We start from the raw sequence: 24,783 nt of genomic DNA, 5'->3' as shown, positions 1-24,783 counted from the left end.
ATTTCTTAAGTTCAGATCAGCTAGGACATTATGTGCTTCATGGTATACTTGCATCCCAGAATGTGTTTTCCTTATCCTGAGTTATCAGTTATGACACAATTGGCAAGTAAAGTTTCAAAACTGGACAGGCAAGGCACGTTGGATGTATCTTGGGAAGAATAATCGGTGAGTCTCTTGTCCTGCAGGCTGGGAGTCTGAAAGTGGACTTCCTCAGTAGGGCCTTTAGGGGAAGGCTTTTGGTGAGTCTGATGCCAAGTAACCTGAATACGCTGCTGCTCCAACACCGTGCTGTCCTTGTCTCTTGCGTAGGCAAGCGTGTGGTGGGAAGCTCTTTCACACGTAGCCTTTACCATTTTTGAATATACCAAACGGGGGGGAAAAGGTCAGCTGACTATTAACAGATGATATTCAGATGGGTGGCACTTGCTGACTTTGTTATGCTACCTTCCTTAACTCATCCGTGGTTGATCTAGAATATGTAACCTGAAAGCTTCACCAGACAGCGTAGAAATACAAGATTTGGGGTCAGGAGCCTTGGGTTCAAATCCCGACTTTGACATGTTCTGATCTTGGACATATTACTTAATTTTGCCATGTTTCCATTTCTCCATCTATAAAGCGATGTCAATTATTGACCTTAGGGATTGCTAGGTAATCAAATGAAGAAATGGTTTTTAAAGCTAATTCATCAGCTTTGGTAAGGAGTATACAGATGTGAGTTTCTAGCTGTGTTAATGAGATTCATTTAGTGCCGATTCTGTGATGTGCTTATGGTCCCTGAGTAATAAAACAATAATTTTACTTGGGCAACATTCTTATCTTCCTTCACTCATGGTCTGCTTTGATGAATGGTGATGTTGATTGGATTGGGTTTAGATGAGATTGGACAAGCAATAATATACGTTGTCAAATAGAATTTCAGGAGGTTCTAAAAGGCTTGTATCTTTCAGTCTTGGATGGGTCATTTCCTTCTCTGTAAAAAAATATCTAGAAAAATAAAGTATGTGCTGCATTTGCAAGAACTCCTTCCAGGTTTCCTTCCTTCTTACCTTTTTATCTCCCTCCCTCCCTCCCTCCCTCCCTTCCTCCCTCCCTCCCTCCCTTCCTCCCTCCCTCCCTCCCTCCCTCCCTCCCTCCCTCCCTCCCTTCCTTCCTTCCTTCCTTCCTTCCTTCCTTCCTTTCTTCCTTCCTTCCTTCTGTTGTTAATTTCTTGGGCCAGGGTACTATCACTAACATTTCTTGCATACCAGCGAGGACTTGAAGTAACATTTTTAAAAAATCAACTCAAATGATCCAAGAGGTATTTTGGGTTGTGCCGTGGTTACTGGGCAGGACTCCTTAGACCTGATTTGTGTTAGATGAAATGAACATCACCTCTCCTCTTTTCCTTCCATCATTTCAGGAAACTTGGATTTAACTGGTCAGAAGCAAGTGTTCAAAGCAGAGAACAATCCCTGGGTTACCCCCATTGCTGACCAGTTCCAGCTTGGTGTGTCCCACGTGTTTGAATATATCCGTTCTGAGACATACAAATAGTAAGTAGACTGTGATTCTCTAAATTAGTAGACTGTCGTTTTACAGTATTTGTAATTATGCCATTTTTAAAAACTATCATATGACCTTGTCATATTGGTGGCGGTTAGCTTATAGTATTTTTAAATGTTTTATTAATAACCACAGGTAGTAATTGCCCCTGTTATTTATAGATTATTCTTAATTGACGTTTTCAAGGGGAATTCACACCAAAGTTGTTGAGAAAAATTTTAAGGCATTAAATTGGTTGCATATTCATGGCACTAACGAAATTCACCAGACACATTAAGATCAGCACGTACTTTTTTCTCCTTTGAATGCAAAGAATAAGAAATGTTATGAACAAAATTGTTAAGCAGTTTATTTATAGCATTAGGAGGAGATACTAGGAAAGCATCATTCTATTCTTTAGAAGCTCTTACTCTAGCAAGATGATAATCTCTCTAAGAGAAAAAGAAAAGGCAGAAAAAGAGGAGGAGGAATCAGCCAGCTTTAGTCACAGCATCAAAATCCCTTAAGTCCTTGCCCTGGGTCAAGGGCGACCTTGGGGAGCCAGCTCTAGGGCCTAACTGTCCACACCTGTTTCTTCCTCATTGTGTCAAAGGGCAGCTGGAATTCTTCCATCCCCACTTGCCCTGTTGGTTCCTGCATCTTCTGACGTTATTTCCCCCTCATCCCGCCCCCATCCCTCAGTTGAAATGATCATTTATCGCAGTGCTTCCCGATCCTTAATGGTGAAATCTAGTCCCTTCTAGTGTTAAACAAATACAGAAGAGACTGGAAAAAAAAAAAAAAAATCCATACTCTGATTTAATCAGATTTTGTGTCCAGCACCATCCTTTGAGAATTTCACATCCCAGCTACTAGAGAAGAGTGCGAGAATCATTAAAGGTCACATTCAGTTAGGAGTTTGCTTTTTGGGGCTTAAAAAAAATCCCCCCCACTCAACACAGGCCTCACTGAGTCCGTGCTGGGGCAGCGGGTCAGGATTAACCCACAGGGCAGAATCCCTGCCGGTAGCTTGTCAGCTGTGTGCTTCTGGACCCTCCTCCCGTGTACCGTGTTCCTGGTCTCACATCTAGGACTTGGTGTAGTCCTGTTTGCCTCGGGCAGAGCCACAGAGAAGATGATCCGGGAAGAACAATGGCGTTAAAATTAAATACACTTAAATTGCTGAAATGATAGCATATCCTCATATGTGAAAGCCGCTTAAAGCACGATTTAGGTTTCTTTTAAGATGATACCGTGACATTTACAATATGCCTTTCAAGACTTACCTCAAGAGTAAACTGAGAGAAGTAGAAGCTGTGTTTTATTGTTTCATGAGCCTCCTAGTTACTTGCAATGATATATATAGTGTCTTTAAATATGAATATAGCTCAGCCTTGGAAATTAGTTCATTATGAAAATGTGTGAAAATATAATTGCAAATGAGCAGCGTATTGTTCATTTTTTTCCTCTTAAATTGTTAATCATTGCTATCATCAGTTTTAGATAGAGGTCTGATATTTTCTCAGTAAATGGGAGTCTCCATAGATCTTCGTTTGTAGGTTATCTTTTCAGAAAATCATTGTATATACCTTAACATAGAGAAAAATACACAAACAAGCTTTTATGAACTCAGAACTGGGGAAAATATTCTGTTTTTCATTCTAGATAACCCTGTTTTATTTTATCATCCATTAATTTATAATCTATAGAGTATGAGAGCACATTGCCTATAAAAGCACTTCTAATTTTAATTTCATTTTAAAAGATTACGTTTTGAATTGATGGATATTGTGTTAACTCCAAGTCCTTGACTAATCACCATCATACACAAACTGTTGTATGTTACGAACTATTTCTGGTTATTTGAACATGGTTAGGATGTTGGATGAATGAGGCTCACGGCTTCGATTGAGTTTGTTAGTGGGCTCTTTGAAAGGGACTGTATATGACACAGCATTTTCATCAGTAGCATATTTGTTGCCTCTGGCCCCGTCTCTCTTACTAGCATCCTAGTTTTGAGGATCAGAGTAATGTAAACAATTTGCCCACTGGCTTATGTTCTGATTTCCTCCTGGAGAATGATGTTATCCTTTATACAGTGACAAGAGCATCCACAAGCTTACGTAAGCGTAGGGGAGTCATCACCCCCTTTCTTGGGGGACCAGTTAGTACAACGTTCACTGCTTTTAGAGGAGTCTATGGGAGCCTCAACTGGGAGGATACACTTGATGTGACCTCCTTAAGGGCAGGGACCCTTCAGAGTTCTCCCTCAGAGTTCTCCCCTTCTCCTTAGGAAGGAGAGAAGTGTTAGTGGCTTGGTATTTCAGCTTTCTGTCCTTCGCCCATTCTCCCACATCTTCTGGGTTCACTCCTTTACTGAACGTACTAGCTGAACACGTGGCCTATTAACTAAGTTAGATGCTAAGTCAGACTCTTAGTCTTTTTTAAAATAGTACTTACACAAAAATGCCACCATTATGTTTCACTGAGTGTTAAAATGTAAGGTCTTCTTGGGGCGCCTGAGTGGCTCAGTCGGTTAAGCTTCCTACTCTTGGTTTGGGCTCAGGTCATGATCTCACGGTTCGTGAGTTTGAGCCCCGTGAAGGGCTCTGTGCTGACAGTGACGATCCTGCTTGGGATTCTCTCTTTCTGCCCTTCCCTGACTCGTGCTTTCTCTCTCTCTCTCTCTCTCAAAATAAGTAAACTTAAAAAATACAATAAAAGGGAAGAACCTCTTTTATATGAATAGCTGTACATTACTGTGTCCTCATGTAACTAGAACCCAACTTAATTCTTTAATTTTTTTCAGCAGCCACTTCCTAATTAGAGGACCTTTTGCATCCTTATCAACTACCTGAAAAAATGTTATTCTAATTAAGCAGGTGCTTGGCTACTTTTTTTTTAAAGCTGGGCATGTGATGACTTTGAAGGAGCCGGTTTATTCATTACACATATTTTTTTCAAAAAAGCCAATTTCACATTCAGCACCTTCACCTTAGATATTCCGTTCTAAAAGCTGCAGTTTCTACCCTCGCTTGTCCTTTTTTGTGTAAGCCACATAGACCCCTTCCAGCAAAAAGTCCCTTTTTTGTGTATCGATCTTGAGACGACTCCCATGAAAGCACATTTTCATTTTGCTTTGGCACTTACTTGCCAACGCCTCTGCTTCCTTATTTTCCTTTTTTCTAACCAATCGACCCATTCCTAAGTGAGATCAGTAAACACCTCACCGGCATGTCTCGTTTTCATTCATGTCTGCGGTCGACTTTCACAGCGACCTTCACGTTCCAGGCACATCCTCAGAGGCCTTCTGAGCGTAGAGCAGCGACAGGTGGAGAAGACAGATTATCTGATTTCCAGGCTCTAATGGACTCCAAGAGGAGCCGAGGACATTGGCAACAAAACAGTGCAATCAGTGTTGAGGAAGAATTAAAATGTTCCGAGAGGATTTGACACGAGGAAGATAGGAACTTGCGCAGTGGAGCACGGGCCGGGGAGACGCGGGTAGGTGTGGCCGGGAGCGTGTTATGGTAGCGTGCCGTAGAACACGCTTGGGGCATTCATCATGCCTTCCAACTCATTTCTCAGGTGGGGACTGTTCTTTGTTATTTGTCATACTTCAGCCAGGGGAACATATTGGCTGGTGTCATTGCATAAAAAAAGCCGCTCATCCAGTTTTTGAGGAGCAAACCCTACAAGTACACCCTACAAGTACATTAGCATTTTTCAGGCTGTCCTTAGGCCATAGGGTCACCTCCTAACGCTGTATCCGGTGGTGGTTTTCTCCTTGTTTGACCTCTTTTATTTCTGTGAAGCAGAATTATGATAGAATAGTCACCACTTGTTTAGTTTCCAGAAAGTAGATTTTTTTTTTTTTTTTTTTTTTACCTCCAGGAGGAGAAGTCAGATTAGAGTCAGGATCCTTGACAAGATTCTTTGTGAAAGGGAGTAACTCACACTTTTCACATTTCCATCAAGGAAGGTGGATGGGAACCGCAAGCCATTTTAAAAGCTGACAAGTTAACTCTTAACAAAAGAAGAGGTTTGACAAATGTTAGGCTGAAAATGTGTTGGTTGAATGAGGCATTTGGAAAACAGGCACCCTCATGAAGGCTGCAATTTGCGAAGCATGGCTGTCCTTAAGCCTCATTTCCAGAGCGGCATAACTCAAAGGATGCTTCCCTGGCATTTTCCTGTCTTGTGACTTGCTTTTGTCTCTAGGGGAAGGCGCCACACTCACTTACTTTATTTTCTTTTTTAATCTTCAGTGGAGACTGGCCATACTATTATTCATGCCGGTTCTTGGAAACATTTTAACAAAGCAGTATTTGGTGGATGGTGGGCAGTGATGAGAAAAATGCCAGCAATTTCTTTTCACTACAAATCTAGCAAAATAAGTCATCCTGTTCGGCTTATAAGGAGGAATACTTTGATCTTCTGGGTATCATCTCCAAACTTATTTTACTCGTACAGTTAAAACTAAGTAATGTTTTCTTTTTTTCTTCACTGTGTTCCAACCTATCACAGGCTCTAGTGGACGGACGTAAATGGGCTTTATTAAACAACTGTCATATCCTCTAATGCCTGCTGAGTCTGTGACCTAGAAGATCCTTAGATAACAGATATATCTGGTCTACCAAAAGGCTAAAGCATTTCAAACCTAATAGGTGACCCCCCCCCCCCCCACCCGTTCATTTTAAGACAGGCCTTTCAGGAAGGAAATCCCATTTAACAAAACTTTCCAAACCTTATTATTCTCTGGTGAAGTATAAAAATGGATGCACAGAACTAGCAGATGGTTTTATAAATATCATGGAAAGATGAAGGAGAGTGTTAAACTTCCAGGACCTTTCTAGCAGTTAGTGAATTTTACATAGTGACTTAGGAATGCAGAAAAAACGTAGACTTCTCTTTCATTACTGTATCTGAAAACAGCTCAAATTAAGTCAGAGAAAAACAATATTTCCTTAGAGTAGACGTGAAAATGAAGAACCAGTTTTGGTTTTTTTTCCCCCCTAAAGCTTTGGACATAAAAGATCGTTTTTATTTTTAAAGGTTGACTGTGTATTGGGTGCCTGGTAATTTACATTTCCTCTATAGATGTTATATATGTATATTTTTTTCTTGTTAATAAACATATTATCACATTTGCACCATAACATAAAATATGATTCAAATTCTTGACATCTCCAGATCTATTTGCATGCAAATATGTTGCATTTATCTAACATCGCTAAGAAATAGCAAAGAGAAAAGGGAAACTGTCCATAAAGTATATTTTGGGTAGTATGAGGTCATATCCCTTATCTGATGTTACCTTTAGTGGTAAAATTACACAGCGCTCCTTTTTCTCCAGATAGTATGTTACCAGCACAAGGAGTTGAGACCTGTTTATTCCACCTAACAGATGTAATTTGGGATGTAGTATCAGCTGTCATCCTTTGACATACTCATTCACCTGTTGCTGTCTGTGGCCATGAGCGATTCATTGCTCTGGTAAATTAATACCTCCCTCTTAAGGTAACAAGAAGAAAACAGATCATGTGAGAAAAGAGTACATAACAATTTTCTCTCTCTTACGAGTTTTTTGATTAGATTAATGTAATTTACATTTAAAAGGATTTTTGCTCTTCTGCTTTTAACTTGTTTAGCACTATTATTCAGGTAAACTTGAGAGATAATTAGTAATTTTCCATTTTCTTTGTACATGTGCACATTTCTTTCAATACATGAAGTTTTTACATGCCTTGTGAAGCTTTATTTTTCTAGTTTTATTTTATTTTATAGTTCGTGCAAAATGGTTTGGTTTTTTTTCAACGTTTTTTTATTTATTTTTGGGACAGAGAGAGACAGAGCATGAACGGGGGAGGGGCAGAGAGAGAGGGAGACACAGAATCGGAAACAGGCTCCAGGCTCCGAGCCATCGGCCCAGAGCCTGACGCGGGGCTCGAACTCACGGACCGCGAGATCGTGACCTGGCTGAAGTCGGAGGCTTAACCGACTGCGCCACCCAGGCGCCCCTGGTTTGGTTTTTTAAATGGAAGGTGTTTCCCATTCGATATTGCCGGTGCACCTGAAGTTTGGGAGAGTTAAAGGAGGGAACCTCTACCCCCTAAACATAGTAAGGTCAAAGTTGAACCTTGCCAGGGTTTACAAACTAGCTTCAGGATGCTACCTGTTATTCCTGAACGCATCTGGGAAACCCCGTCTTATACATATTTCGCGATGTTTTTTACTCTGACTTGAATATACGCGCACACTTGGAAAAGCTTCCCTCCCAAACCCATGTTTGCTGTGGTCCTCCAGTGTGGTCACGCTGTAGCCACATTGTGCTGGCCTGCCAGCCCTGTGGGGACAGGTTCGGGCATGTTTGGCCGATGGGCAGGAGCTGTGTCAGTCTTTCTGCATTTTATGTAGCCACTGGTGTCCTTACCACTAAAAAGTTGAATACATTTAGGGGCGCCTGGGCGGCTCAGTCGGTTAAACATCCGACTTCGGCTCAGGTCACGATCTCATAGCTTGTGAGTTTGAGCCCCGCATCAGGCTCTGTGCTGACAGCTCAGAGCCTGGAGTCTGTTTTGGATTCTGTGTCTCCCTCTTTCTCTGCCTCCCCTGCTCATGCTCTGTCTCTCTCTGTCTTAAAACTAAATACAAATATTAAAAAAAAAAAAAGTTGAATACATTTAGAATAAATGGGAAAAAAACACAACTTCCACGTCAAAGGGAGAAGAGTGATGTTTATTCTGAACCTCACACCTTTATGTGATACTGTAAAGAACAGAACCTTCATGTCCTCCCTCCCCCACCCCATCTCCTCGCTTGTATGTTGACTGTCCAGCTTGCATTAAGCCTGTCTTGTACAGCTGTACTGTTATGTACAGCGTGATTCGTTACAGTTTCAATTTAAGGTAAATAGAATACAGATAATTTGTTCCACTTGACAGGAGAAAATCAACATAGCCTAGACCCAGCTTGCCCTCTGAAGGGGAAATGTGTCAGGTTACTTCCTCTTCAAGAGCTATTTTGAGTTCCATTTTTAGATGGTATTCACTTGATAGAATCACATTGATCTATTGAGTATTGACCTCCTCAGTGAAATGAAATTGATCAGCCTTGCATATTGACAACTTTTTTTTTTAACTTCTACTCGTCTTAAGTTCAATGCTTGATGCTTTCTGTCCAGCTAAGATGAGTTGTTGCCTGTATTTGCAGTTTTTATTTGAGAGATAAATTAATAAGTGCTTTTATAATAAAAACCTTGTGGTTTCTATTCTCTACACAGCAATACCTTGTTTTATTACATGCGGGCTTTTCATTGAGGCCTGGTCTCCTATTCTGGTCGCGAATTACTGGAGGGTTTTGAGGAGGAGTTTTTGGTAAATTTTTGGGAGCTCAGTACTGTCAGCTATTCTGGTTTAGAATGTTTACAATATGAAAGGAGTTTCAATCAGCTTTATCCTATAAAAAACTCAACTGTGAGTTACGTTTATAGGCATTTGTTGATGTTCCAATTTATTTGTCAGCCATTAAGGTAACAACTTTTCATATTTTATCCTCTTCTGTTTGTATATTATTTCATGTATATTTTTAAGACTCATGGTATCAGTACGCCTGGATGGCTCAGTTGGTTAAGCGTCCAACTTGAGCTCATGATTACACAGTTTGTGAGTTTGAGCCCCGCAGCTAACAGTGCAGAGTCTGCTTGCAATTCTCCCTCTCCCCCTCTCCCATTACCTCTCCCTCAATTGTTCCTGTGTGCTCACTGCCCACCCTCTCTCTAAATAAATAAACTTAAAAAAAAAAAAGACTCATGGTACAAAAAGTTTGTGGTCAAGAAATACTATTTCCGGGGTGCCTGGGTGGCTTGGTCGGTTAAGCGTCCGACTTCGGCTCAGGTCATGATCTCACGGTCCGTGAGTTCGAGCCCCGCATCGGGCTCTGTGCTGACCGCTCAGAGCCTGGAGCCTGTTTCAGATTCTGTGTCTCCCCCTCTCTCTCCCTCCCCCCCCCGCCCCCCCCCCCCCCCCGTTCATGCTCTGTCTCTCTCTGTCTCAAAAATAAATAAACGTTAAAAAAAAATTAAAAAAAAAAAAGAAATACTATTTCCACTGTAATAGTTTGTCGTAGACTCTGGGTCTGAAGTTCTCTCTTGTCCAGCAAGAGAGCGGACACAGGATTTAAATGCAAGAGAGGCTAATGTTCAGGAGGAGACAAGAGCCCAGAGTGAGGGTCCGTGCTCCATTTTTATTAGGATCAGAAGGCTTACAAGCGTGATAGATGTGCAGAAAGAGACAGTGAAACCTTGAACATTAACTCATGCGTGTGGGGAAATAAGAATTCGAAGATACTGCTGTGTTAGGGGTTGGGTCAATACAAAACAAAATCCTGGAGCCAGATGGTTGTTTGGGCGGGCAAGAGGCTCCCCTTTGGGTCTTTTTATCTTAGCTAGCCGAGGGGATAAGACCCAGCATGCTACCTCAGGGTCAACAAGGCACCTTTCTTTTGCTAATTAGCTCTGCTCCTGGCAATTTCACCCTGCTTTGGTTTAGAGCCCAGTTTAGGTGTTTACCTATTTTGGTCCTTCTCTCCTGTGAAAGCAGCTATTGTACTAAGTTGGGGGGCGTTGTCACCCAAAATACGTAATCTTGATTACCTAATCTTGGATGCTTACATTCTGTGGCTTCCTAATTCTTTATGCCTTGTTAACCCATGGGTGCAAGCTCCGGGAGTTCCTCAGGCATATTCCCCACAACAGTTAATTTTTAGGTAGTCTCACTTGTAGCATACACTGTTTCATCACCTTCAAAATGTATGTCTTATTCTCCATCCAAGTAGATAGTGTGTTTTTAGAAAATAAATAAATTATCATTGAGGATGTGGTTGTTTTAGATGTCACGTTTACCAGATAAGCACATAGCTTTTTTCTTTTTCTTCCTGCTGATACCTAGTTTTGTCTAATTGTGGCTGTTGAAGCCATTCAGCAGAACTTTATTATCTTACTGTCCTGGAGGCTGGAAGTCTGAGATCAAGGGTTGGAGGGGTTGGTTTTTTTCTGAGGGATGGGTCTGTTCCAGGCCTTTCTTCTTGGCCTGCAGATGGCCATTTTCTCCCCGTGTGTCTTCACATGATCTTCCTTGCGTGTTTATCTGTTTCTGCGTCCAAATTTCCCATTCTTATAAGGACGCAAATATCACATTCTGAGGTGCTGGGGGCTAGGACTTCAGCAGATGAGTTTGGGAGCGGATAGGGGTACAGTTAACCCATGGCACTCTTGTTACTCAGATGCCCACAAATTGCATTCAGTTCTCTATTTGTCCACCACCTTCTCTATTCTTTTCCTCCACCACCCCCATAGCTTCACTGTAGGCATGTTCTGTTTATTAGTATGTTTCACTGACTGTGTGAGGCTTGATCTACCCCCCACCCACCCCATGCCTCTCCTAATGTGCTTGGCTTTTGGGGTTCTGTTCCCCCAAAGCATGCAGATTGACTCCTGTTTGATTTCAGGGACACATGTGATAGGCTCTTGTTCTTGGCAGAGGAGTCAGTGTTTTTTCTTCTCATCTTCCTGTAACAGCAGACCACATTAAAACAGAAACTGGTCAGGATTTAAACGTTCCTTGGGAATGAAAGGCACCTAACACAGCCCCTTCCTTCGTCCCATTGGCTAGAGAATTCAACAAGGAAGGCTTACATAGAGCACCAACCCCTGGACCCCATGCTGTTTCTTTCACAGAATCTTCTAGAGGGGAGATGTTGTGCAGGGGGCCTTTGTCCTCCTGTCTGCTTCATGCCGTGGGACCCATGCTAGTAAGTAAGGAATCTTCTCCCTGGGACTTTGTGGTCTTGAGTGGTAGCTCCTAGCATTGTACTCAGTAAGGGATCAGGGATTTCCTGACTCGTCTCAGAGTTGCGGTAACCACATTTGGAGCCCTTGTAACTTTGCTTCATTTTCTTTACCTTATCTCCAGAGATCTCCAGAGTCTTTACAGGCAAGAATGAGACTACTCATAACAAAGTAGGGAGTTCTGTTCTTACCTAATTAAGACAGGTTTGCTTTCCCAGCAGAGGGAGAGAGAGAGACATCAGAGATAGCGTGCATATTTTCTTATGATGCACCATGACGTAAAGACAAAGGCATACTCTGATCTGAGGAAAAAGAAGTCTGTTCTTAGTGTATGTCCTGGTCCTTAGAGGTGGCTTCTTGTCCCACCTGCTGGTCGGTGGCAGACGGCCTCTCACACCCACTTTCAACTTCCCCATCTCAAAGTGAGTGATTCAAACTAGATCATCTCAAAGTTGCCCCAGCAATCATTTTTTTTTTTAATGTTTATTTTTGAGAGAGAGAGACAGAGTATGAGCGTGGGAGGGGTAGAGAGAGAGGGAGACACAGAATCCGAAGCAGGCTCCAGGCTCTGAGCTGTCAGCACAGGCCCGACGCGGGGCTTGAACTCACGAGCTGTGAGATCATGACTTGAGCCGAAGTCAGTCGCCCAAGCTACTGAGCCACCCAGGCGCCCCCCAGCAATGATTTTTAATTCCATTTTTTCCCCCTCTGGGAAACATGTTTTATTGTCTATATTCATTATTTTTAAAAAATTTAGTTTAATTCCTTAATTTGCCCCTCCGTATGGCTTTACTTCATTGATTTTTTTTTTAAGGCAACAGAAGATGATGATGACCCTGAATATAAATTGTTACAGGAAAATGGATACAAGATAAAATTACCAGATCAACCTTTTTATTCTATATTTTATGGAATACCTAATATATGTTTGGCAGTAACTTATTCCTACACATGAATTCCTGACACTTTCGATTCTTCAGACTTATTAATCAGTGTAGTCAACACCAGAGCAATTTTATGAGACTTACCAGTCATCAAAAATTTATTATCAGATAAATCAAAGAAACAACGAGCATCTTAATAGGGTAGAGAAAGTGGCATGTAAAGGATCGTTTAAGACTGTGCTTTTTGTCGGTTGTGTGTTATATTTACAACCAGTATCAGAGAACTTACCTACAATTTCATGCGAAGAATCAGCAGGGTGATCGTTACCTTCTTAGGTGAAACCTCTTTTCTTTGTTTTTCTCCAGTAGAAAATTCCGTTGGGTCTGACTGTAGGACTGGGGATGCTAAACAGACAGAATGTAGGAAACATCATGTTCCAATGATACGCTTACAACATTTATTTTAAAAGAGGATCTACATTTTTCTTTGGGATTCTGTTACCATTGTCATCCAAAGTTCAGAACTATCAAGCTCTGTCCTTTCCAATCGGAGCGAGATTACTAAGCTTGAACTCTTTGAAGTGGCCTGGGGAGGCAGCAGTAGGCAGACTGCCGCTCTTGTGGACAGGCTCCGCGTGTACCTTCTGAAAAATGAGGCACAGGTTTACGTCTGCTGTATTCTTGGCCCTGTTTTTGACACCATTCTGACAGCGTGGAAAAAAAAGATTGGATCCTCATCATGTGAGATGAGCTGTTGGGAGGGGAGCTTTTCCATCACTTGAGCCCCGTCCTGAGGGTACCAGACTCCCAATTGTCTACAAGACAGAAGGGTCATGGCAGTGGCCCAAGGAAGAGCTGAGCTGCACTGAGGAGCTTAATACGGAACCACTGGGAGTGGACCCAAAAGATGAGGCTGGGTTGCTTCCCATCAGAGATACAACCTGCTTCCCACCTCGCACCTCCTTAAGTGCTGTTTTCTCTGCCTGGAATGTTCCTTCTTCCCGTACTTACCTACTGAATGCCCAAGTGTTTTTCAAGTATCAAATATTGCTTCCTTAGAGACCTTTTTGTGAATATTTCCCTATTGCCCATCTATTCCAAATCCCTTTTATCATCCTTCTTCAGTGCCTTTTCTTTTTCCTTAGTAGCAATTTTAATGATAATAATGATCAGTTATTGAGTATTTACCATGTGACAGGCATTGTGCTAAACTTATTATAAATGCTGTTGATCATTTCTGTGAATACTACCTTTATTTGTTGGCGAAGGGAACTGAGTACATGTTTTCTTTCCCTTAAGAGGCTGTAATCTTTCTGAGAGCATTATTCAAGATTCCCTCATGCCTGGGCTTTGCTTGTGGCATAGCCTCTGTGTCTTCTATAAATTACCTGCCTCATGCAGAGGAGCCTCAGATAGGCTGCCCTGATTCCTGAAAGAAAGAAGAAAAACAAAAAACAAAACAGCTTTCTGGCATCTAGAATGCACCAAGTTACAGTTTTTTGTTTTTGTTTTTGCTGTGCACAGTAAACAATAGTCAAAACATTAAAATCCATTCTCACTATACAGTATAGTATTGAGTGAAAATTCTGTCTTCACAGTAGTCTTTCATTGTTTCTATTGATCTCTTTTTCCCGCCATACTCCCATATTAGAAATGAAATTGTGTTTTAACTTCACAAACAAATTGTATTTGGAAAGCGAGACCTTCCTCTATGTGAATCTGCAGACTCTGTGTTCATTTCTTGTGCCTTCTCTTTGTCCATCAAGAAGAGTGTTTCATGCTGTCTGGAGTGTGTGGTTGTGTTGTAAATGTTTGGAATATTTTCAAGAGAGACATAGTGTACCAGCTGGTACAGGTGGTTATCTCCAGGCAGGGAAACTTTATGGGTAGAGGCAGGCAGGGCAAGACATAGTCTCCCTTTTTACCATTTGGAACTGATTGAATGTTCTATTTTGTCCGTTACTAGCTGTTATATCATTCTGTATCTATGTACACAATGTATACATAGATGTTTATGTTTACATATATACATACATGTTTATTATGTGTATATATTACACATATATTACATGTATATATAATATGTATCATTTTGTACACTATTAAATATTAATATCACTATTTAACAGATTGTTTAAAAACCAAAGAATAACCAGTAGGGCCCTTGAAGCTAAGAAACCACAAAGCATGTAGCTGTATGCAGGCATGCTTCGTTTTATTGCACTTTGCTTTATTATGCTTCTCACATAATGAGTTTTTTTACATACTGAAGGTTTGTGGCCATCCCTGTGTTGAACTACTCTGTTGGTGTCATTTTTCCAATAGCATTTGCCAACTTATTATCTCTGTGTCATGTGTTGGTAATTCTCACAATATTGCAGGCTTTTTCATTATTGGTACATTTCTTTTTTTTTTTTAATATGAAATTTATTGTCAAATTGGTTTCCATACAACACCCAGTGCTCATCCCAACAGGTGCCCTCAATAGCCATCACCCACCCTCCCCTCCCTCCCACCCCCCCATCAACCCTCAGATTGTTCTCAATTTTTAAGAGTCTTTTATGGTTTGGCTCCCTCCCTCTCTAACTTTTTTTTTTCCTCCTTCCCCTCCCCCATGGTCTTCTGTTAAGTTTCTTAGGATCCACATAATGAAAACATATGGTATCTGTCTTTCTCTGTATGACTTATTTCACTTAGCATAACACTCTCCAGTTCCATCCACGTTGCTACAAAAGGCCATATTTCTTTCTCATTGCCACGTAGTATTCCATTGTGTATATAAACCACAATTTCTTTATCCATTCATCAGTTGATGGACATTTAGGCTCTTTCCATAGTTTGGCTATTGTTGAAAGTGCTGCTATAAACATTGGGGTACAAGTGCCCCTATGCATCAGTACTCCTATATCCTTTCGGTAAATTCCTAGCAGTGCTATTGGTGGGTCATAGGGTAGATCTATTTTTAATTTTTTGAGGAATCTCCACACTGTTTGCCAGAGCGGCTGCACAGTTTGCATTCCCACCAACAGTGCAGGAGGGTTCCCGTTTCTCTACATCCTCTCCAGCATCTGTAGTCTCCTGATTTGTTCATTTTGGCCACTCTGACTGGCATGAGGTGATATCTGAGTGTGGTTTTGATTTGTATTTCCCTGATGAGGAGTGACGTTGAGCATCTTTTCATGTGCCTGTTGGCCATCTGGATGTCTTCTTTAGAGAAGTGTCTATTCATGTCTTCTGCCCATTTCTTCCCTGGATTATTTGTTTTTCAGGTGTGGAGTTTGGTGAGTTCTTTATAGATTTTGGATACTAGCCCTTTGTCCGATATGTGATTTGCAAATATCTTTTCCCATTCCATCAGTTGCCTTTTAGTTTTGTTGATTGTTTCCTTTGCAGTGCAGATGCTTTTTATCTTCATGAGGTCCCAAAGTTCATTTTTGCTTCTAATGCCCTTGCCTTTGGAGGTGTGTCAAGTAAGAAATTGCTGCGGCTTAGGTCAGAGAGGTTTTTTCCTGCTTTTTCCTCTAGGGTTTTGATGGTTTCCTGTCTTACATTCGGGTCCTTTATCCATTTGTAGTTTATTTATGTGTATGGTGTAAGAAAGTGGTCTAGTTTCATTCTTCTGCATGTTGCTGTCCAGTTCTCCCAGCACCATTTGTTAAAGAGACTGTCTTTTTCCCATTGGATATTCTTTCCTGCTTTGTCAAAGATTAGTTGGCCATACTTTTGTGGGTCTAATTCTGGAGTCTCTATTCTATTCCATTGGTCTATGTGTCTGTTTTTGTGCCAGTACCATGTTGTCTTGATGATTAGAGCTTTGTAGTAGAGGCTAAAGTCTGGGATTGTGATGCCTCCTGCTTTGGTCTTTCTTCTTCAATATTACTTTGGCTCTTCGGGGTCTTTTGTGGTTCCATACAAATTTTAGGATTGCTTGTTGTAGCTGCGAGAAAAAAGAAATGGAAAAACATTCCATGCTCATGGATTGGAAGAAAATATATTGTTAAAATGTCAATACTACCCAAAGCTATCTACACATTCAATGCAATCCCAATCAGTATTGCTACATTTCTTATGGTGATCCGTGATCAGTGATCTTTGATGATACTAGTGTCATTGTTGTGGGGTACCATGAATCGCGCCCATCTAAGACACAAACTGAATGGATAGATGTGTGTTCTGACTACTCCACTGATGGGCTGTTCCCCTGTCTCTGTCCTACTCCTCTGGCCTCTCTTCCCTGAGAGATAGGGTAGGAATAACAAGAGAACTGGAATTAGCAGTGGAGCCTAAAGATGGAACTGAATGGCTACAGTCTCATGGTCAAATTTGACTGGATGAGGAGTTGCTTCTTATGGATGAGCAAAGAACGTGGTTTCCTAAAGCAGAATCTACTGGTGAAGTGAAGGTGCTTTGAAGATTGTTCAAAATGACAAAAAAGGTTTAGACAGTTACCCAAACTTAGTTGATACAGCAGCTGTAGGGTTTGAGAGGATTGACTTTTGAAAGAAGTTCTCCTGTGAATAGCATGCTCAAACAACATCACGTGATACGGAGAAATTGTCGGTAAAAGAGAGTGAGTCGAGACAGCAAACTTCATTATTGTCTTATCGTAAGAAATTGCCGCAGTCACTCCAGTATCAAGCAGCCAGCACCCTGATCAGTCAGTGGCCATCAACATCGAGGGGAGACCCTCCACCAGCAAAAAGATGATGATTTCACTGAAAGCTCACGTGATGGTCAGCATTTTTAGCAAAAATATGCATTTATTTAGACATAATACTATAGCACCCTTAGTAAACTACAGGATAATGTCAACGCAACTTTTACATGCACTGGGAAACCAAAAAATTCGTTTGGCTTACTGATTAAAATAAGTAAATAAGTATTTGCTTTATTGTAGAGCCTGGAACCAAACCCTCACTATGTCTGAGGAATGCATGCCTGTGATTGGTTTTTGTCTCCTGTGATAGCTCTTTTCCGTTCATTTGCCTCAGTTGAGTAGAACCCTTCTTACAGTCTCTCTTTAACCAGGTACACCCAAACCTTCTTAAAGAAGGTTCATAAGAAAGAAGTCCTGAGTCTTAGAAAGGGATTCTCTGAGAGAGCTTGAAAGAAGGTTTCTTACTTAATGAGGTTGATCATTCCTATTCTTTGCTTAAGTATTGTGAAATCCTATGTTTTTTTATAACATGTCACAGATATAGCATCAGGCTTTCCTGTGTCCTTGGAAGAATCTGCAACAATCCATTTTTCTGTCATAATCCAATGTGAGATGGGAAAAGGTCGTCATTCACAAAGATGTAACAGAGGAAAATAAGGAAAAAACAAAACGTACTTGAGCGCTGAGTTTCTTTAAATAGAGGTATTTTCCCCCCCTTAGAGTTGAAGTGACTGAAAGTAAGTTTTTCTATATTTGAAATGTCATGAGAGTTTGAAATAAGAAAGAATGGATGTTCGAAGAATTCATTACATATGAGATGATGAGATTAAGCTTCAGGTTCCCATGTAAGACATGGATTTTTTTTTTGTTATAATTCTTCTCTCATTTAATTTTTTTTGGCTGTAAGTTAAGATGACGTGTGTGTTTCAGACTGTTTATGTGAGATTATGAGCATTTTTAATCTGTTCCTGTGCATTCTCAATAGAAACTGCGTGAGTGGTGATCTTTTAATAGACTATGTCTTGCAACTAGGGAATTTATTTTGGTACTCAATTCTAGATAATTCCTAAGGAATGCAAATTTTGTTAATAACAGTTTTTGCTTTGAAATACTTAAAATCTTGGAACTGTATTTTTTTTTCTAGTTTTCTGAAACAGACTTTTTTATTTTTATATAAACTTTTAATAAGATCAACAGGGAGCATACCAGTCATGAGGTTGATTGAATGAAAATGTCTTTATTATCTTTATTATTTTGATACTGAAACACGGTTAGAGAAAGATACAATGGGATACGAGGCAAATGCTCCCTCGAGACCAGCATGTGAATACATTATACAAGCTTTTACTAGAAACATTCGGAACATGAGGATGTCCAGTACCCCCTCCGCTTCCTCCATTTTGCTTTTATTCATGGACTAACATCCAGGTGGATTAGTGAGTGAGAGAAGTTGCCTTAGTTACGTTGAGGAGAGAGAATTGACATTCATGGATGTCCTGCTGTGTTCGAGGCCCTGATAGGTTCCTTGCAGGCTTCATCTCCTGCAGTTTTATGACTCCGTAAGACTTAAGTGTCAGTTCACCTGGCTTTCAGATGTGAAAATGGAGAGTTGCAGATTAAGTACAATGACCAAGGTTTACCCGAGTGGTAGAGCCAGACATCAAACTCCGTCAATCTTACTCAAAAGAGCACTGCTGGGGGTGCCTAGGCGGCTCATTCTGTTAAGCATCTGATTCTTGATTTGGGCTCAGGTCATGATCTCACAGTGTATGAGCTTAAGTCTCACTTTGGGCTCTGCACTGACAGCATGGAGCCTGCTTGAGGTTCTCTACCTTTCTCTCTCTGCCCCTCCCCTGCTCGCTCACGCACATGCTCTCTCTCTCTCAAAGTAAATAAATTAACACTTAAAAAAGAATTTAATAAAAAAATTCATATTCTCATATTCTACCTGTTGCTTTTTGAGTATTATTTAGGAAGAGAAAGGAAATGCCGAGATTATACCGACATTCTCAAAAGGAAGTTAAAGTATGACGCTTAATGGTACAGTTATCATCATTCAGCTTTTCTGGTTCTTAAATCCAGCCCTAGTCGGTTGAGCATGCCATTTCAGCTCAGGTCGTGATCTCACAGCTTGTGGGTTCGAGCTCCACATCGGGCTTCAAGCTGACAGCTCAGAGCCTGAAGCCTGTTTCAGATTCTGTGTCTCCCTCTCTTTCTATCCCTCCTCCACTCATGCACTGTCTCTCTCTCACATACAAATAAGTGTTGAAAAAAATTTTTAAATCCCAGTGCCCTGTAGGGCCATATCCCCATCCTATAGTTGAAAGCATAGGATATAACATTCAGGTACCAGCGACTGAAATCAGTTTGGCTGCTACAGCCCCTCCCAAGTTTTCCCTGTGATCTCTTCTTTGTGTCTTGCCTTTCTTTCTTTTTTAAAAAGAATTTTTTAATGTTTATTTATTTTTGAGAGAGAGAGCACAAGCAGGGGAGTGGCAAAGAGAGAGACACAGAATCCAAAGCAGGCTCCAGGCTCTAGGCTCTGAGCTGTCAGCACAGAGCCTGACGTGGGGCTCGAACTCAACAAACCGCGAGATCGTGACCTGAGCCAAACGAAGTTGGACGTTTAACTGAGCCACCCAGGCTCCCCTGTGTCTTAGTTTTCTTATTAGCGCCAGTCCCAGGTTATAATTCTCAACAAAAGAACTGACTTTTCTCCAAGGAGTCTTGGTTCTTTTAAGTGGCAGATAACATTAGAATTCAAAACCTAAGGTCCAGAAGTATGTATCTTCCAAACAGGCATCAAAGTTAGAGTGACATGAGATCTGCCAGCCATTAGAGTGACAAAACAGAAAAATTACCTGTGTTCAAAGGAGCGTGCAGTTCCGTTGACCATTCCAGTTTACCTGAACATTAAATCTGTCTTGGCTTTACTCTGTTATTGGAGTTTATTTTTATTTTTTAAGATATTTTAATGTTTATTTTCGAGAGAGCAAGAGAGCGAGAGAGCGAGCAAGCAAGCAGGACAGGGGCAGAGAGAGAGAGGGAGACACAGAGTCTGAAGCAGGCTCCCGGCTCCGAGCTGTCAGCACAGAGCCTGACACGGCTCTAACTCGCAAACTGCGAGATCATGACCAGAGCCGAAGTCGGACGCTTAACCGACTGAGCCACCCGGACACCCAGTTATTGGAGTTTATTAACCCAGTTCCCCCTTTGCCAAGTGCCACATACTAAATCATGCATGCGTTTACATGACTAGCAACTCCACATTTGCATGCCATTATTTTCTTCCTGACCCGGCCTCAAGTGTTCTGGAATGAACTGCTAAGTGTGTGAAGTCTAGGAAACCTTGTCGCTATCCCCAGAACACCCAAAAAGAGAAAGAAACTGTAATTTCCTTCTGGGTTTTATAGTGAAAAAAACCAAAGGTGTGAGCCGCTCAGTAACACTAAGGTGTGGATCACCTGGTTTCTAGATAGACTCCCATTCAGTTAAAAGATAGAAACACAGAAGCAGGAAAGACATACCAGTACAACCTTTTGAACTTCTGATGTGTGTTCACCCTCTTTGTTTTCTTGGGCACGAATATTTGTCTGTAAACACACATAGTTTTGCTCTTGGATTTAACCTCCAAATGACGTCTGGCTCCTTCTCATCCCATTCAAGTTTTTGCTCACACGTCAGCTCAGCAAAACACCTTCTGTATCACCGTCTCTAAAACAGACCCCACCACGCACCCCTGCCTGTAACTTCTAGAGTGAAGGTTCCCCTGAGAGCTGGGACTTTGTTTTGTGCACTTGTGCGTCGCCAGGAGCCTCAGACAGTGCCTGGCACCCCCTCAGCTCTCGAAATCCTCGGTGAATGAGAGTGGTGTTTCTTTCAAGTATACGTTGCTGCCTGCAGGTTCGACGTTGCTGCTGGAGGAACAGTTTTAAAAACCTTCTGTCGCACATCCATTACACATTCTTAAGTGTTTCCCTTTTTCTTCTCGTGTCTGAGTTGCTAAGATTTCGTGATATTATTAGTGTCGCTTCCATCACCATAAATGTTTCTGTGATGTTTCCAAGGCTGCAGCCTTCCCTAGCCAGCCATTCCCCATCAAATGTCGTAGCTCTTTTCAGCTAGGCTCTGAAAGAAACCCCACACGTGGAATGTTTGAGGGTAATATGGAAAAAACTAACAGAGCCCTCAAGGGGGTATTTGACCTAGGTTCAGCCCGTGAGCCTGTTTGTGTTTCTATTTTTGAATCAGCCAGGCTCCATCCTCTAACAGATACCTTTGTGGGGGGTCAATGGGAGGGACCTAGCTCTTGGCCACTTGAGCACCCCATGATGCAGGTGTGGCTGCTGCCTTCCATCATGATGGTGTGAGAGACTCTGTAGAAGGTGAACTGGCAGGCTTTGAACTATAACAATTGCTTAGAAACATATAGCAAAGCCCAAGGAAGGGAATGGGAGATAGTTCATCCCCCCTAGCCCCAGCCCTCGAAATAAGTTTGGTGGACAGGTCAGAAAAAGTACTTGGAGCCCATTTTCTGAACGTAAAAACCTAGATGTGAAAGGGTATAGAGAAGCCCTCAGTAGTTGCCCGGCTTTGGGGAACCAGTCGACTTCTCATCAGCTGCATTGAAGAGGAGCCATAGCCTGGAGGAGGCTGCCTGCCATTACTTCCCTCCCTCACCCGTGTCACTGATGTGCTGTCTGACTTGTTGAACTCGGGAGTTTCCCAACAAGGTTGAGTAGTGTGTGTGCTCGTAGAAATATTTGGCTTGTCTGCACACAGAACGATCTGCCAGGGCACTACTTCCAAGTTTGATATTAAATTGTCTCACAAGTTTCATTAGTTTTGTAGATTGCAAACAAAATTCTCTCTGTCAAATTTTTACTGCTAATTGTGTGTTGAAGGACAAAAAGATGGCATGGCATGTGATGGCAGCAGTGTGACTTAGTTTTAATTTACGTGCACCACCAAAACAGAGCACGTGAGTGAAAGAATTGTCACCACTCTGTTTACGTTATGCCAAGATTCCTGCTTTCGACAATAAATGTAACTGCCTCCATTACAAAAGAGAACTAGAGGCTGCACGGCAGCCGTCAGAACCACAGCCAGGATCAGCCTACTTCTGGCTCAGAGCCTTGCCGGCTTCTGGAGGTGCACACTTGTGCCAGGCGAACTTGGGACCCTAGAGAAGCATTTTCCTGAACCCAAAGGGCTTCTGGATTCTCCCAAAGGAAATGTAAATACACAGTGAAGTGTCTCTTGGTACTACCTGGGAGGGAACACAGGAAGAGGAGGGCTCAGTCACTTAACATCAAGCCTGTGCGGCTTCGGTGCATAAACGCGCTCCAGGAGGCATGCAGGAGACCAGTGGATGTGAGCACTGGCTCCGGAGGCAGTTTCCCTGGTTCAAATCCCACTCTTACCTTTTGCTAGCTTCGTAACATTGGGCCAATTTGATTTTGTTTTTAATTTAGCATCTTTATTGAGTCGTTGTTAAACAATAAACTACATATATAAGGTGCATAATTGAATACATTTTGATGTGGGTATACACTTGTAGAGTAGTCACCAGAATCAGGAGAGTCAACTTATTTGTCACACCCAAAAGTTTTCTTGTGCTCCTGTGTGGACCTTATCCCTGCCTCATGCTGTCCCTCATTTTAGCCCGTCTCCAGGTGAGCACTGATTTACTTCCTAACTATACGTTTGTAGAGTATTATATAGAGACATACAGCGTGTATTGTTTGTTTTCTTTTTAAACTGGCTCCTTTAGTTCGGCGTAATGATTTTGAGAGTTGTTCTTGCATGCATCAGTAGTTCATTTCTTTGTATTGGTTAGTAGTAGTCCATGGAGTGGGGATACCATAGTTCATTTATCCAGCTGCCTATTTGTGGATGTTTGGGTTGTTTCCAGTTTGAGGCTATTGCAGAGAAACTTGTGATGGGTTTTTGGTGCAAGTCTTTGATTGGATATGTGCTGTTCTTTTTTTATGTGGAGTGGAATGGATGGATCATATGGTAAGTATAGATTTACCTTCCTACGTAACTGCCAAGCCATTTTCAATATGATGGTATCATTTTCTGTACCAACCAGCGGTGTCTAAGTGTTGTTCCTCCATATCCTTGTCAAGACTTTGCATGGCCAGTTTTTTCATTTTTATCCATTATAGTAGGTTCCCATTATGGTTTTGATTTGCATTTATCTGATGAAAAATGATGTTGAGCTTTTGCCATCCCTCTGTCTTCCTTAGTGAAATTTTCAAATCCATCCATTTTTAATAGTTTATTATTCTTTTGAGATTCTTTATGTGTTCAGATAGAAATCCTTTTTCAGTTGTATACTTTGCAAAGCTTTTCTGTCTTTCTGTGATTTCTCTTTTCATTCTCTTTGCAGTGTCTCTTGAAGAATATTTGTAATGTTGTTGAAGTCTAGTTAGTTCTTTTATGGATTGTACTTTTGGTGTCCTATCCAAGTATTCTTTGCCTAATTCAAATTAATAAGATTGTCTCCTTTGTTTTAGTCCAGAAAATTTATAATTTTAGGTTTTGCATTTAGGTCTGTGATGCATTTTGAGTTCATATTTTATATGATGTGGGGTGTGGATCAAAGTTCATATTTTTTTGCATATTCAGTATTTTCTACCCATTTGGGTGCAGATTGGTTGGTTATGTTGTTTAAGTTTTCTGGATCCTTTCTGATTTTCTGTCTGCTTGTTCTATCAGTTATGGAGAGAGGGGTATAAGTCTCAGACTATAATTATGAATTTGTCTCTTTCTCTTCTCAGTTCTGTCAGTTTCTGCTTCATGTAGTTTCATGGTCTGTAATTAGATTTATAAATATTTAGTTTGTTTATGTCCTGTTGATTGACTCCTTTTACATTATGAAGTGAAATTATTTAGCGATAGTAACATTCTTTGGCCAGAAATCGACTTTGCTAAATATTAATGTAGCTGTACTCCATATTTATTTTCACTAATGTAAGCATGGTATATCATTTTCCTTTTTTGCTTTTTGACTTCTTTATATCTTTATGTTAAAGTGAGTTTCTTGTGGGCAGCATATAGTTTGGACCAATTTTTCCATCTCATATGACAGTCTCTTTTAATTGGGGTTTGTTAACCATTTACACAATGTGATTAGTGATGTGGACAGGTTTGAATCTATCCTTTAGTATATGTTTTTTTCCTATCCCATCTGTTTTTCCCACTTTTATTTTTTTGTGCCTTTTGGATTGTATATTTTTGAAGACATCATTTTATCATTATTTTGTTGACTTACCAGTTGTAATCTTTTCTAATTTTAGGGTGTGCTTTAGTGTTTATAATTTACATCTTTGACATTTCACAGTGATGTTATCACTTCACATAGAGTTAGGAGAACTTTAACATAATATACTTGGATATCTCATCCTCCAGATGCTTTTGTTGTCATACATTTTACTTCTAATGTTATTAACTCCACATTACATTTTTATTATTTTTATATCAGTGAAATCTATTTTGTAGAGATCTAAATAGAAGTAAAGCATCTTATACATTTTGTTATGTATTTATGCATTTAGGTATTTACGCATTTTTAGTGCTCTTCACTCCTTTGTGTAGGTCTGTATTTCTATCTATATTTTTCCTTTTATTAGAAGGACTTCTGTTAGCTTTTCTTATTGTGTGGATATTCCACGTATGAATTATTTCAGATTTCATATACCTCCAGAACTCTTCCACGTTATTTTTTGAATGATATTTTCACTGGTGTAGAATCTTGGATAGACAGTTTTTTGTCTTTCATTAAAGGTTTTGTTCCACTGTCTCTCACTTGAATTGTTCCTGACAAGAAATCTGCTGTGTTCCTTCTGTTCCTTTGTATGTAACCC

General features: G+C 40.9%; 1 protein-coding gene across 3 annotated transcripts in view; it reads left to right on the top strand.

Annotated features, from left to right (window-relative positions):
* Window positions 1-24,783, top strand: part of RSU1 (Ras suppressor protein 1) — a 200,902-nt gene that overhangs the window by 110,184 nt on the left and 65,935 nt on the right. For all 3 annotated transcript variants that reach the window (XM_042945002.1, XM_042945001.1, XM_042945003.1), the window contains one exon: window positions 1,403-1,535. In XM_042945002.1, the coding sequence (XP_042800936.1) occupies window positions 1,403-1,535 (133 nt within the window). The remainder of the gene's footprint in view (window positions 1-1,402; window positions 1,536-24,783) is intronic.

Source organism: Panthera leo, chromosome B4, assembly GCF_018350215.1.
Source record: "Panthera leo isolate Ple1 chromosome B4, P.leo_Ple1_pat1.1, whole genome shotgun sequence".
NCBI classification, from domain to species: Eukaryota; Metazoa; Chordata; class Mammalia; order Carnivora; family Felidae; genus Panthera; species Panthera leo.
Note: the sequence above shows the minus strand (reverse complement) of the source record. Positions and strands in the feature narration are given on the sequence as shown.